Genomic DNA, 14,616 nt, shown 5'->3' with positions numbered 1-14,616 from the left:
TTCAGAAACGTCAGCTTTCCTGCTCCTCTGATGCTGCTTGGCCTGCTGTGTTCATCCAGTTCTACACCTTGTTATCTCAGATTGTCCAGCATCTGCAGTTCCTACTATCTCTGAAAGTAAGGTTAAACCACTTTTCACCTCCTTTTTACAGATTATAGGACGAGGTGCTCCTTTTTGGATGTTTCAGGTTTTATTCTCAGAGTGGGAGGCGAGTCAATCTCCGTCTTATAACGTGTCCTCCTTAGTAAAGACAGATCCAAGGTATTTGCTCTGTCATCTCTTCGTTGTCCAATATGAATTCACTTGATTCTAACCGCGTGGGACCTACGTTTGTCTTCACCAGTCTTTTTTTCTTCACATATCAATGTAAGCTTTTGCAGTCAGTTTTTATGTTTACCATAAGCTTACCTTCATATTCTATTTTCCCCTTCTGAATTAAAGCCTTTGTCTTCCTCTGCTGAATTTTAAATTTCTCCTAATCCTCAGATTTGCTGCTTTTTCTGGCCAATTTGTTTGCCTTCTTTTTGGCTTTAACACTATCCCTGATTTCCCTTGTTAACCATGGTTGAGCCACCTTCGCTGTTTGACTCTCGTGCCAAATAGGGATGTACAATTGTTGAAGTTCATCCGTGTATTCTTTAAATGTCTGCCATTTCCTATCTACCGTCAACCTCTTTAATATCCTTGGCCAGCTTATCCTAGCCAATGTGTGCCTGATACCAGCAAAGTTAGCTTTCTTTAAGTTGAGGACCCTAATTTCAGATTTAATTGTGTCATCTTATTGAAGAATTCTACCGTATTATGGTCACTCTTCCCCAAAGGATCTTGCACCACAATGTTGCCAAATAATCCTCTCTCTTTGCACAATACCCAGTCTAGGATGGCTTGCTCTGTAGTTGATTCCTCGACATGTTGGTCAAGGAAACCATCCCTCATACATTCCAGGAAATCCTCCTCTGTCGCATTGCTACCAGTTTCATTTGTCCATTCAATATGTAGTATAAAGTCACCCATAATAATTGCTGTATCCTTATTGCACACATCTCTAACCTCCTCTTTGATACAATCCCCAACCTCACAACTACTGTTTGGTGGTCTGTACACTACTCCCACTAACGTCTTTTTCCCTTTGGTGTTCTGCAGCTCCAACCATACAGATTCCACATTGTCCAAGTTGATGTCCTCCCTGACAGTTGCATTAATCTCCTCCTTAACCAGCAACGCTACCCCACCTCTCTTCCCTTTCCACCTATCTTGCCTGAAAATTGAATAACTCCTGGACATTGAGTCCCTATCCTCGGTAACCCTGGAGCCAGGTCTTTGTGATCCCAATTACATCATGTCTATTAATAACTGTCTGTACAGTTAATTCATCCACCTTATTACAAATGGTCCTCGCATTGAGACACAGAGCCTTAAGGCTTTTTTTTTTTGACATTTATTGCCCTTTTAGAATCATGGTTTAATATGGCCCTTTTTGATTTTTGTCTTTGGTTTCTCTGCCTTCCACTTTCACTTTTCCCTTACTGTCTTTTGTTTCTGTTCCCACTTTACTTCCCTCTGACTTCCTGCTTTGGTTCCCATCTCCCTGCCTTATCGTTTATTTTCAGTTTTTATTATTTTTTGCTCATCTTTTAGTTGGTTTTTAAAAATTTTCCAACCCTCTGTTTTAGCACTAATCTTTGCCACATTGTATATTTTTCTTTCAATTTGATACTATCCTTAGCTTACTTGGTTAAGGATGGTTGGTTTATCCCCTTTGTAGAATCCTTTTTATTAAGAATTTCTTTTATGAAAATAGGTAATGATTCAGCAATATCTGTCATTGTTCCTCAAGTGTCTTTTCTGTTAAACTCCTTTTCCAGACCACTCCAGCCTCCTCACCTTTCATCGCTATATAATTACTCTTAAAGTTTAGCACAGTTGTTTCAGACCCACTCTCACTCTGAAACTGAATGCTAAATTCTACTGCATTATGGTCACTGTTCCCTAGTGGATCTGTCACCAAAAAAGCCTGATCCTAGGCTGCATCATCGACAACATATTGTTCCAAGGAACTATATCAAATAAACCAGTGAATTCTTCTACATGGCAACCTTTGCCAATTCATTTTTCCAATCTAGAAGATTGAAGGTTAAAGTCACCCTTGATTAGTTTACTGCCTTTTTTTACATGTCCTCATTGTTCCATAATTTATTCGCTGTCCTATAAAACAGTTCCTATTAGGTGGCATAGATTACTCGCATCAGTGTCTTCATCCCGTGTTATTTCTTACCTCCACCTGAATGGATTCTATGTCAACAGATCCAAGACCATTTTCTGCTATACCTATTTTATCTTATACTAAACAAGTCACTCACCACCCTTCCCTTTTGTTCTTTGGATAAGTCACACACTCCTGAATGTTTAGTTTCCGATTTTGATCTCCTTGTTATAAAGTAGATACCTGGCAATGCTGCTCACCAGAATCTATTCCAGACCTCCATCCAGCCCAAACTCCTCAATGCCTCAGGGCACATGCCATTGGCAACACCACCTGCACCATTCATCTGCAAAGTTTTGACATTGGCAAGACACCAGCTTCACCACACCTTGACAGATGTGAGGCTCACTCAATTCAGCACTTAAATACTGCACGTTGGAAGTGACAGACACCTTTCATTGCAAGACTGATCCCAGGCCACTTTGTGCAGAAGGGTAGATGCTCATCTCATGCATCGAAACAGGGTGCATCTCAGAGTTCTTAGCTTCCTTTCCCAGCACTCACTCACTTTGTGTTTACTTAGACACAGTATCTCTGCCTTGCTTCAGCACACAGACAGCATATCATGTTCAGCACCAATATACCATCACATCACTATTGTCAATCAGCTGTGTGTTCTGTCATCAGTTAGGAAAGGTGGTGAGGTGCCCTGAGTGAGTAAGAAGTGCAGAGGTTAGAAAGGGTTAATAGTTTGGCAGGGAAATGGGTTGAATGAGAACCATTGAGGGAAGATGCTGCATGCAATAATTAGAGTGATAAACCATGAACAGTGTTGGGAGGTGGGTACTCTCGCAGAATTAGAGTAAGTGTAACATAGCAGAATGACGATCATGGTACTTAACCTTGTGGCAGACAGAAATTCAACCTTATTGCTGTATTGCTGCACATTCCTCCATTCCAGTGGACACTTCACTGACCCAGCTGGTTATTTCAGATCAAACTGACTGTGTTTGATATAGTGCACAGTTGGGATTAAAAATGCCATGATGTTCATGACAAAGTCAGTTGTGCTCGTGGGGGGAAGCAACCCCACCCATAAAGCTCTTCAAAAATTGACATAGCCAGAAAAAATTCAGCCAAATGTATAAGGTCAAGAAAAGTGGTTTTCAGCCAAATGTGTATGTCACTCATCCACATTAAGGCATTTATATATCCATTTGTTAATTATCATTTTGTATTGAAGAAATTAATTTTCATTAAATTGACTTTCCAAAGCCAGTATCATTTGTTGAATGAGGAATTTGATTTTACAGGTAACTGACTGTGTGATTGTAAAAGGAGAATTTACTGGACTGCCTCCTGGAAAGCATGGCCTTCACATTCACAGCTTTGGTGACTTAACCAATGGTATGAATCAAATATTTACTATTATAATTACATGGTGAAAAATACTTGTAACATTTGTGCAATTATAGTTGAGTAATCTTCACTAACAGGGCAACAGAATAAATGCAAATAATAATTTCACATCTTAACCCGCAGGCAGTGAGGACAAAGTCAGAATTTCTTTAAGACTTAAGTTATCTGTCATATATTTCAAGCACTTTGATATTTTTTTCCCATCTAGTCATTCAAATCTTCTGAAATCTGAAGAAACTCTTTCCATTTTTGCTTGATATGTATTTGTTCAGTTATTTCACACATTTGTAAATTCTGCTTTCTCATATGGAATAAAACATCATGGATGTCATCATCATAAATAAAGTATGCCAATAGAATGTTGTATTGTATCCATCTCAACCGGGTGCTTGGCTAACCAGTAACAAATGATAGTGGATGTCCTCAAGTGCAAGTTATATCAGTGCCTGGGAATTTTGAAGTGTATTAATTCTGATCTTCCAAGACAACAATGAGTAACATGAAGGGCATTTTTTTCTGTTGTTTTGCCTTCGGAGCAACAGAATCCTAATGTAAGATGACTTTTTGGCTTGGAGCTAAAGGCTATGTCTTCCTCATGTCTGACACCCAGATGGATTTATGGCAAAAGTATGGAATAGCTTCAGGGAGAGAGGTATGCATTACTTATTCAGTCTTAGAGAGTGGAGGATCTGAAATGTACAAATGCCTATTTAGCAAATTTCTAAAATCATGCTTAGGTGTCTTGGATCACAGAGTGAATCCAAACAGGTCTTTTTGGATTAAGTGAAATGTAATTAAGAGAAGGCTTGTAAACAGGAATTTGCTTAAATATGAACATTTATTGAGTAATAATAAAAAATTAAAAAAGAAAGGAACATTTATCAAGTAAATAAAAAGAATGAAAAAGGGAGGGAAAAAACAATAAGCTTCACCCCCTTCTGCCTGTCGGGGTCCCTTTGATCGATGACTGGTCTGGAGGCTGAGGTTGTTCCTGTCACTGATCACAATCGCAGTCCAAGGTGAAGTCCAATGACTTGGAACAAAACTCTCTATTATACAGTGTAACAAACAACAAGGCACAGAAAAAAAAACGACAGAAAAACGGCAGATTGTGCCGTCTTTGGCATGTACAGGAATGTTCACAGGACTCATTCAAGGTGATACAGTTGTCGAGTATCATCAACAAGTTTAGCCCTTCAGTCCATCCTATACATCACAGTTTATGTAATCATTTACAATGTAGCTAAAAAATTGCAGAGAAGTATAGAGCCAAAGAAATCGGAAGCACATTATGGATATATAGACTTAAAAAAAAATCAGATAGCTCAAAGAAGACAGTGTAATTTAGAGGAAGTAAACAATTAGTTACACATGAATGTGGAGGGTCTATTCTTCATTAGAATGTAGTAATATAGACAAGGTAACAAATCCTGAAAACTGCTTGCCAATACACTGCAGGCAGGAGATACAGTGTAAAACTTTACAGCCTTGACAAATCAACAGGGAATCTACAGATTACAATTTTATTGGATATTTTAAGATCTTAATAGGACAACAAATGGTTTGATGAATCTATTCCTCTCAACAATATCACTGCATGATTGCTCACTCTAATTTAAATATCTGGCAACAACAAAAAAAGGTTTGCAAATGGCAGAGCATCCAAGTGGTTCACTTCATACCACTTTGTTTCATAAGGTGACAATGTTGTGAAAATGTGAAACGAAGAGTAGGTGTTTCAGGATTCATTATGGAAACAACAATTATGCTGTTGGACAAGAATGAAAAATATCCTTCATGCTTTTGTTTTTTTGACCTATATCCCAGTTAAGTACTAACTATATTAGAAAATTTTCTTGTTTCCAAATTGGAAATGATGGGCTGAATTTTTCTGTGGCGTGATTAGCACCAGAAAATAAAATCATTATTCACCAATGTAACACGACAGAATTCTAACAATTGGTTATAGTATTAATTGCACTGCCCAATGGGAATTTATCTTTGCAGAACTAGGAATTGACAGATGTCTGGTGCTGATGCAACATTTAAGCCAATTGTCATTGAATAACAAAAACATTGATCATAGGAGGTTGTCTGATGATACCACATCAGAGACTAGAGCCCTCATTATGTGTCATGCCTGCTGTGTTTTGTTGTCCAGCATATGGGAGAAGAGGCTTTAATTGTTTGATTTTTGAGAAACATAGTTCAGAGAGGTGCATTGATGGAATTGGGCACAACATGGTGCAGGCCTATAAAAATTTAGTACTTTTGTCTGCACCACCTTGAGAATCAAAAGCACAGTCACTTATACAACCAGAGCTCCATTGCTTCATATCAGCTGACATAAAAGAAAGTAGTCATAACTGGAATCAATTAAATATTATCAGCACGTTTCATATATTAACTTTACTTGCCCAGCTTTGTTGAATATAGTACATACTTGAAGAGTGAATGACAATTTTTAATTTTAATGATATCTTTTATTCATATATATAATCGATACATATACATGGCCACAAATACAGTTCAGTTCTGTACAATGACATATGAAGAAAACAAGCAAACATTGGAGATAACAAGGTGTAGAGCTGGATGAACACAGCAGGCCAAGCAGCATCAGAGGAGCAGGAAGGCTGACGTTTCGGGCCTAGACCCTTCTTCAGAAAAGCTTTCTGTGTTCATCTAGCTCTACACCTTCTTATCTCAGATTTTCCAGCATCTGCAGTTCCTACTATCTCTCAAACATTGGAGTTTGACTGTATCCAACAAGCAAACCAAAGGCATCTCTTACTTATACAAGACTATATTTATATGCATTTGAGGCACCAGGAGGGTCCAATGACTGAACGGACCCTCATTTAACTTCAGCGGGAAGACCATGCCTCAGAACCATCCTATTCCCTCTTCCTTTATTTAACTCTTTGTTAGTAAGGCAAAGCCCTTGCATACACTTTCTAGTTGGAGTTTTATTTCAACCAACCACAGGTGACAAAACTCATCAGCTTCCCAGATGATTCTCCTTCATATATATTTGCACAATTATCTTTAATCAACTTGTTCAGACACCTTTGGGACAGGTGGTACTTGAACTACAAGCACTTTTATATATTTGTGTACAATTAACTAATTAGTTCACAATAGCTCTTTGCCTTTTTATGTTTAATTCTTAGGTATTTAACATCCATCTAAGAATTAGGGACCACCATTTTATATTCTGACATGAAGGACTGTAAGGACTTCATGATGTGTATTTGAAAGTTTCCTGCACTTGTTAATAAATTCATGAAGGATTTCTTACTCACAAAGGGATGTAGATTTTAGCCTTTAAGCTCTGGTACTTAAAAGAAAAGATGATCCTTTAATTAAGAAAGAGCTCTTCCTCTGGTAGTGAGCTCAAAACCTCTTGTGTCTTCTAAGGTGTGGACTGTGAAATCCTTGCACCGTCATAGGGCAAACAATAGGAATAAGTAGGAGGGTATGTGTCTGCTCAGTTTGTATTTGAGATAATTTGCATCAAGGTTGGTCGAGTGTAATATTTAATGCAAAATTTGAATGCTTAAAGTAATACTTTGTTTGGAAAACACTTACTTTTTAAAAACTTATTGCTGACGACCCTTGCATCTTATCCTTTCCCGGTGTAAAAAGCTAGTTTTGCAAAGGCACTTAGTGTAATTATTTGTTTTAGATTGGATTAGTGCAGGACCTCACTACAATCCAGATAATGAAATACATGGTGCACCAGAAGAGAACAACAGGTAAGTTCTGTTTCAGTTGTTATATTCAAATAAAACGACAATGCAGTTTTTAATAAAGATATACTGATTTTGGATGCTTTTAATTCTGACATGTATGTATTCTTTGTATTTTGTAAAATGTCGGAGCTTTTTCTTTCTCCTCCTATGAAATATTCAATTCTGGATACAGAAAAGGATATGTAGATCAAGAATGTCAGGTTTCTGCTCATTTTACGCTGCATTGTGATATTTTGAGATGCTTTTGTCAGAGGGGTGCTGTGTCTGCAAGAGGAGCAAGCCAACATCTTTTCATAATGAGGCAGATCTGAAAGCTTTAAGCCTACCTCTGTCATGCATCTTTTTGAAGCTATCCAACAAACTTGTATCTGTCACTATGCACAATCCCTCTTCTACGTGAGGGCTGTAGAGTGATAGGCAACAAGGATTGAAGAGCCCGAGGTAGGTTTATTTTCAGAAACATGGATCTGTTAAACTTGTTCATGCATGCAGCAATATTTGTATGCAATCCATATCAAAGGCATAAATTTAAGAATATCACAAAGTGAAACGAAGAAATGTAAGGAGTCTGTTTTGCCGAGAGTGTTGTTTGGACAGGTAATATCCTTGAAAAAACTGTGATGGAAATATAATTTAATTAAGGAAATGGGTTACATTTGCATAAAAGTGTGTTTGATATAGCACCATTGACCCTTTACCCAATCATTCTTTCTAATTGCATCTATATTGCCAGTGGGCTGCATGGACTTCCTTTGTAACATAAAATTCTATGATTTTTTAAAACAAAACACTTTTCAATCCAAATAGACATGCAGGGGACCTGGGCAATGTGGAAGTGAATGAAGATGGTTTGGCCAAGCTGGATATGGAGGTGCAACATTTCCATCTGACAGGAATTCATTCTATTATTGGACGGTCTCTGGTGGTGGGTACCAAAATAACCTTCTAGGCTATAGTAACTATACGATAATGTTAGACCAGACTCAGTTCCAGTCTCAACTTCTGCAATGTCAGGTTTATACTTTCCTTTCCTGGTGGATGAATTTAAGTCATAGAGTCATAGAGATGTACAGCACGGAAACAGACCCTTCGGCCAACCAGATATCCTAAATAATTCTAGTCCCATTTGCCAGCATTTGGCCCGTATCCCTGTAAACCCTTCCTATTCATATACCCATCCAGATGCCTTTTAAATGTTGTAATTGTACCAGCCTCCACCACTTCTTCTGGCAGTTCATTCCATACATGCACCACCCTCTGCGTGAAAATGTTGCCTCTTAGGACCCTTTTAAATCTTTCCCCTCTCACCTTAAACCTGTGCTCTCCATTTTTGAAATCCTCCACCGTAGGGAAAACACTGGTCTATTTACCCTATCCATGCCCCTCATGATTTTATAAACCTCTATAAAGTCACCCCTCATCCTCCGATGCTCCAGGGAAAATAGCCCCAGCCTATTCAGCCTTCCCTATAGCTCAAACCCTCCAACGCTGGCAACGTTTTTGTAAATCTTTTATGAACCCTTTCCAGTTTCACAACATCCTTCCTCATAGCAGGAAGACCAGAACTGCATTCCAAAAGTGGCCCAACCAATGTCCTTTACAGCTGCAACTGACCTCCCAACTCCTATACGCAATGCACTAATCAATAAAGCAAGCACAGCAAATGCCTTCTTCAATATCCTGTCTACCTGTGACTCCACTTTCAAGAAACTATGAACCTGCATTCCAAAGTCTCTTTGTTCAGCAGCACTCCCCAAGACCTTACCATTAAGTGCATAAGTCCTGCCCTGATTTGCCTTTCCAAAATACAGCACCTCACATTTATCTGAATTAAACTCCATCTGCCATTCCTTGGCCCATTGGCCCATCTGATCAGATCCCATTGTGCTCTGAGGTAACCTTCTTTGCTGTCCACTACACCTCCAATTTTGGTGTCGTCCGCAAACTTACTAACCATACCTCCTGTGTTCACATCCATGTCATTCATATAAGTGATGAAAAATTTGTATACCAATAAAAAAAGTTCTTATTGAAAATATATTTACGAACTGTGAGAAACAATCTGTTTGGCATGGGGGTCAATGTGGTAATGCTCTGCAGGTGGTACTCTTTGAGTAAGTATTGAGAAAATGTGTTTGATAGTTTAATATGATAGTAAATTATAGTCAATCATCCATAAACATTGATTGGTTAAACGCTAAGTTAAACAATGTCTCCATAGATATTGAGGTACTGTCCATTACCTTAATCTTCATTAGATACTGATTAGATATATACATCAGATAGAGGTCTGGAAAATTTGAGATGGATAAATTCTTATTCCAAACAGCAAAAAGAAAAGAAATATGCACAAATCACTAATCCAGTCAGTTTAACCATGGCGATGGAAAGTTTTAGAGATGATAATTCATGACCCAATTAACAGCCACCTGAACCATTCATTTCTGGTTAACAAATTTTTATTTAGGCATTTTCTAATTAAAGATTAATCCAGTTTAGTTAACTGGATTGTTCCTTCAAAAAAAGCATTTGAAGGCAATGCAATTGCTGTACATGTGGACTTTCAAAGGTGTTTGATAAAGTGCTAAACCTACCAGTAAAGTTGAAGCCTATGGAATGAAATGAAAATGGCAGCATGAACATGCTACTGTCAAATCTGAAACAAATTTGCAGAAAGCACAACTTGGAAGTATTGAGCTATGTGGAGGCTAATGGAAGACTTCAAGATGATATAAATAGGCTGGGGGAAAGGGCAGACACATAGTCATGGTCATTCTTGAACAATAACAAAATTAACCTTACTCTTGGCATTAGGGAAAGAACACTACTCCGTTAGAGTTCAAATGTGGTATGACTCTAAGGCCATGCAGCCTGTGTAGTTTGATTCCTGTCACTGAAGTTGCTATGGCAGTCAACCAGACAGGTGATGTAGTAAAGTAACAATATTTTACGGATGTGAGTTTCTATTTGCAGTTAAGAGCTACCTATGGACACTTGAAGGTTTTCTCTCATTTTCCGTCCTTCTGTGTAATGTTAATGAGTAATCATAGCTGGCAGCAATTGACTTGGTTCTAGCTGGGCTTTAAGTATGGCACCCATGGCAGTAATCCCAAATCCCAGCAGTGGTGAGTATATCTAGCAATGTCAAGTTTAAGATGTTACGTGAACAGTGACATGAAGATGAGATGCTTATGTAACAAGGTAAACAGTGGAGAATTGCACAAAATACTTTATCAGAGCTCATAGAGAGCAACCCTCCATGAAGTGGTGTGCCACAAGGATCTGTGCTGGGTCCACTGTTTTTCATTATTTATATAAATGATTTGGATGTGAGCATAGGAGGTATGTTTAGTAAGTTTGCAGATGATACCAAAATTGGAGGTATAGTGGACAGCAAAGAAGGTTACCTCAGAGTTCAAGGGGACCTTGATCAGATGGGCCAATGGGCCGAGGAATGGCAGATGGAGTTTAATTTAGATAAATGTGAGCTGCTGTATTTTGAAAAGGCAAATCAGGGCAGGACTTATACACTTAATGCTAAGGTCCTGGGGAGAGTTACTGAACAAAGAGACCTTGTAGTGCAGGTTCACAGCTCCTTGAAATTGGAGTTGCAGGTAGACAGGATTGTGAAGAAGGCATTTGGTATGCTTGCCTTTGTTGGTCAGTGCAATGAGTAGAGGAGTTGGGAGGTCATATTGCAGCTGTACAGGACATTGGTTAGGCCACTTTTGAAGTACTGTGTTCAGTTCTGGTCTCCCTGATATGGGAAGGATATTGTGAAATTTGAAAGGGTTCTTAAAAGATTTACAAGAATGTTGCCAGCGTTGGAGGGTTTGAGCTATAGGGAGAGGCTGAATAGGCTGGTGCAATTTTCCCTGGAGCATCGGTGGATGAGGGGTGACTTTATAGAGGTTTATAAAATCATGAGGGGCATGGATAGGGTAAATAGACCAGTCTTTTCCTGAGGGTGTGAGTCCAAAACTATAGGGCATTGGTTTAAGGTGAGAGGGGAAAGGTTTAAAAGGGATCTAAGAGGCAACTTGTTTATGCAGAGAATGGTGCGTGTATGGAATGAGCTGCCAGAAGAAGTGGTGGAGGCTAGTACAATTACAACATCTAATAGGCATCTGGATGGGTATATGAATAGGAAGGGTTTACAGGGATATGGGCCAAATGCTGGCAAGTGGGATTAGATTTATTTAGGATATCTGGTTGGCATGGATGAGTTGGGCTGAAGGGTCTCTCTCCATGCTGTACATCTCTATGACTCTAAGCTCCCTGAAAATGTCACAGCCTTTTTTTCATAAGATTTAGATCTGTTTGTCTGTACAGCCACTTCAGAATCTTGTATATATATAAGATATATTATATTTAAAAGTGATTACCTCTCTGATTCTTATCTCCAGAGTGTAAAAGTGCAATTAATGCAACTTGTTCGTAATAGGACCACCCTCTCATTCCAGACTTTGTTATATCACCTCCCAAGGAAAGTTTTTATAAAAATAAAGGAACTCCAAATTTTCTCCTAGCACTTAAATAGTAATTAGGTTGTGAGAGGTTGTTGTGGACCAAAAAAGACAAGGTAACATTCTTAGAAGTATAGGGAAAAGCTATACCTTTTAGCCTAGGTGTTCAGTGAGGAAGGGGATAGAGTGATAGAGTTATACAGCACTTAAATAGACCCTTCAGCCCAACTTGACCGTGCCAACCAGATATCCTAAACTCCTCAGTTCTGAGGAAGGGTCACCGGACCCGAAACTTTAACTCTGATTTTTTCTTCACAGATGCTGCCAGACCTGCTGAGCTTTTCCAGCAACTTTGTTTTTGATCCTAAACTGATCTAGTCCCAATTGCCAGCATTTAGGCCCAGATCCCTCTAAACCCATCTAGATGCCTTTTAAATGGCAGCTTGTTTCATACTTGCACAACTCTCTGTGTGAAAATGTTGCCCTCAGGTGCATTTTAAATCTCTTTCCTCTCACCATAACTATAAGCCTTATAGTTTTGGACTCCCCTACCTGAGGAAAAAGACCTTGGCTATTCACCCTATCCATGCCCCTCATGATTTTTATAAACCTCTATAAGGTCACCCCACAGCATCCGCCGGTCCAGGGAAAATAAAGCCCCAGCCTATTCAGCCTTTCCTTATCGCTCACACCCTCCAGTCCCAGCAATATCTGTGTAAATCCATTCTGCACCCTCTCAAGTTTAACAACATCCTTCCTATAGAAGGGTGACCAGAATTGTACGCAGTATTCTAAAAGTGGCCCCTTAATGTCCTGTACAGACGCAACATGATGTCCCAACTCCTGTACTCAATGTTCTGATCAATGAAGGCAGGTGTACCAAACACCTTCTTCACTACATTTTATGAGTAAATATCATAAAATGATACTGAATGCAACGGTAATATGCTTGCATGTTTTATTTTCAATAGATTCACCAGAATGAAGATGACCTAGGAAAAGGTGATAATGAAGAAAGCCTGACAACAGGAAATACTGGAGAAGGTTTAGCGTGGGGAGTGATTGGAATTTGTCAGGGTGATATTTTGGAGGAAGTCTTAAAAGATAAATCTAACTAATAAAGTTGTTAGTTCACATTACAAAAGCTATATTTATCTATGACTGTTTGCTAAATGTTCCTTGTTTGTGGACATGTAAATACATTTTCCAGCTGAAAAAATATTTTTGCTTGTTCGTTTCTGCATGAGCAAAGGTATTTTCTTTCAGCTTTAATTTCAAAATGAATTATTTTAGGTACCAACCATTCTTAAGAAATGTTCCTTTCCAATTTTTGTGAAACAATGCTGTATGCCAGAAAATTTGATTTGAATCAAATGTCAATTGTACTCTGATGTCTGCAGTTCTATTTTGCATCACGCTCTAGTTTTGAGCGTAAAGAAGTAGGCTGCAGCACAGAATGATGACACTTCGCAACATTTTATTTCATTGAGCTACACTTTAAGAAGTCTGAGAATGAAACTAAAGCTAAAGTGTCTTTATGGAAGATTAGATGTATTAATGTCTTTAGCTGTCTGTACCAATAGTAAAAATGTTTTTCAATATGTATTTTAGCATGTGAGAATATTTACATTAAGTACTGTACTGCCATTTTTTTTGCCAAAATGTCACTTCTGAAATTTAGTTAGTGACAAAAATAAAAATTCATCTCCTTTTCATTGAAGTTGTTATATGGATGCAAATTTTTAAGCTAATGTGACTGGGAAATTTGTGGGTCTTGTCATAACAATGTTCTGATGAGTTTGACATCAGTTGGGAGTTGGGAGGTAAGACCATGCAAATAATAGAAACTAGCACTACACCTTGTCCTGAGGAGCTGACTCAAAATAGAGCTGAAATACTGGAGAGGTGCATACACAAACTCATTGAAAATTTTGAATTGATGTGCAGGATTAATTGGAGCTGATCATGGAGCATTGATTGAGTGGAATTTCTTTCTATTCAAGAAATCCAGCAACTCCATAGTAGAAGCTGCTGTACCATGTGAATTCCTCAGTTGCCCCTTGACTGTGTGAAATCCAGTGTGTCTCCTTGATGCTGTTACTTTGGAATCAGCCCAAAATGGATGAATCACTCACCTGTTCTGAAGATGACATTGATGACCTGGCAGCTATGACCTCAAATGGCTCACTACTTATTGTAGCGTATGACTCCCAAGGACAGTTGAATGATACAAAAAGTCAAAGGATTATGGATGTTGATAGCCAGACTTGTATGTATAATTTATTTGGCCTGACAAGTACCTTAGAGAAGATGATATACCTAATCCAGGGAATCTTTAGTGAAACAAAGTTGCTAAGAGAAAAATCCTTAATGCCTTGTAAGATCTGAAGGCTTACATAGTCATGATGAGAATGTGTGGATTGACATAATCCCTCTTTGATGCTACCTCAATCACTTTTTTTCCCTATGGGCATGTCCTCTTCAGGCTTGGTAATTGTAGAATCCTCAATGGGGAAATTGCTGTAATAGTATTCCTATTGCGTGTGAGAGTGAAATATGTCAGGTTACTCCAGAGTCATTCAGTTTGTCAATGCGAAATACAAATCTGGAAGTCCTCGAAGCAAAATAAAATCTAATTGTTTGCTTTTTCTCATTTATCTTTATCCATTTTAGACTCAGGAGAGTCATGAGTAATGGCATGTGCATGATAGAATTATACAATTCCTGTCATATGTATGTGTATACTGGTGAAAAGGTGGATGTAAGAAATAGC

The 14,616-nt window shown here is 38.5% G+C and overlaps 1 protein-coding gene across 1 annotated transcript in view; it reads left to right on the top strand.

The window, feature by feature from the left end:
- The window catches only part of LOC109911772 (superoxide dismutase [Cu-Zn]-like), a 26,142-nt gene extending 12,584 nt beyond the window's left edge, over positions 1–13,558 (top strand). The window contains exons 2-5 of the mRNA XM_020511150.2: positions 3,517–3,610; positions 7,311–7,380; positions 8,185–8,302; positions 12,815–13,558. Of these exons, the coding sequence (XP_020366739.1) occupies positions 3,517–3,610; positions 7,311–7,380; positions 8,185–8,302; positions 12,815–12,961 (429 nt within the window). The 3' untranslated portion in view covers positions 12,962–13,558. The remainder of the gene's footprint in view (positions 1–3,516; positions 3,611–7,310; positions 7,381–8,184; positions 8,303–12,814) is intronic.
- The last annotated feature ends 1,058 nt before the right edge of the window (positions 13,559–14,616 follow it).

The sequence above is a fragment of the Rhincodon typus genome, chromosome 11 (assembly GCF_021869965.1).
Source record: "Rhincodon typus isolate 14 chromosome 11, sRhiTyp1.1, whole genome shotgun sequence".
Lineage (NCBI taxonomy): Eukaryota > Metazoa > Chordata > Chondrichthyes > Orectolobiformes > Rhincodontidae > Rhincodon > Rhincodon typus.
This window is presented reverse-complemented; position numbering and strand designations above follow the sequence as displayed.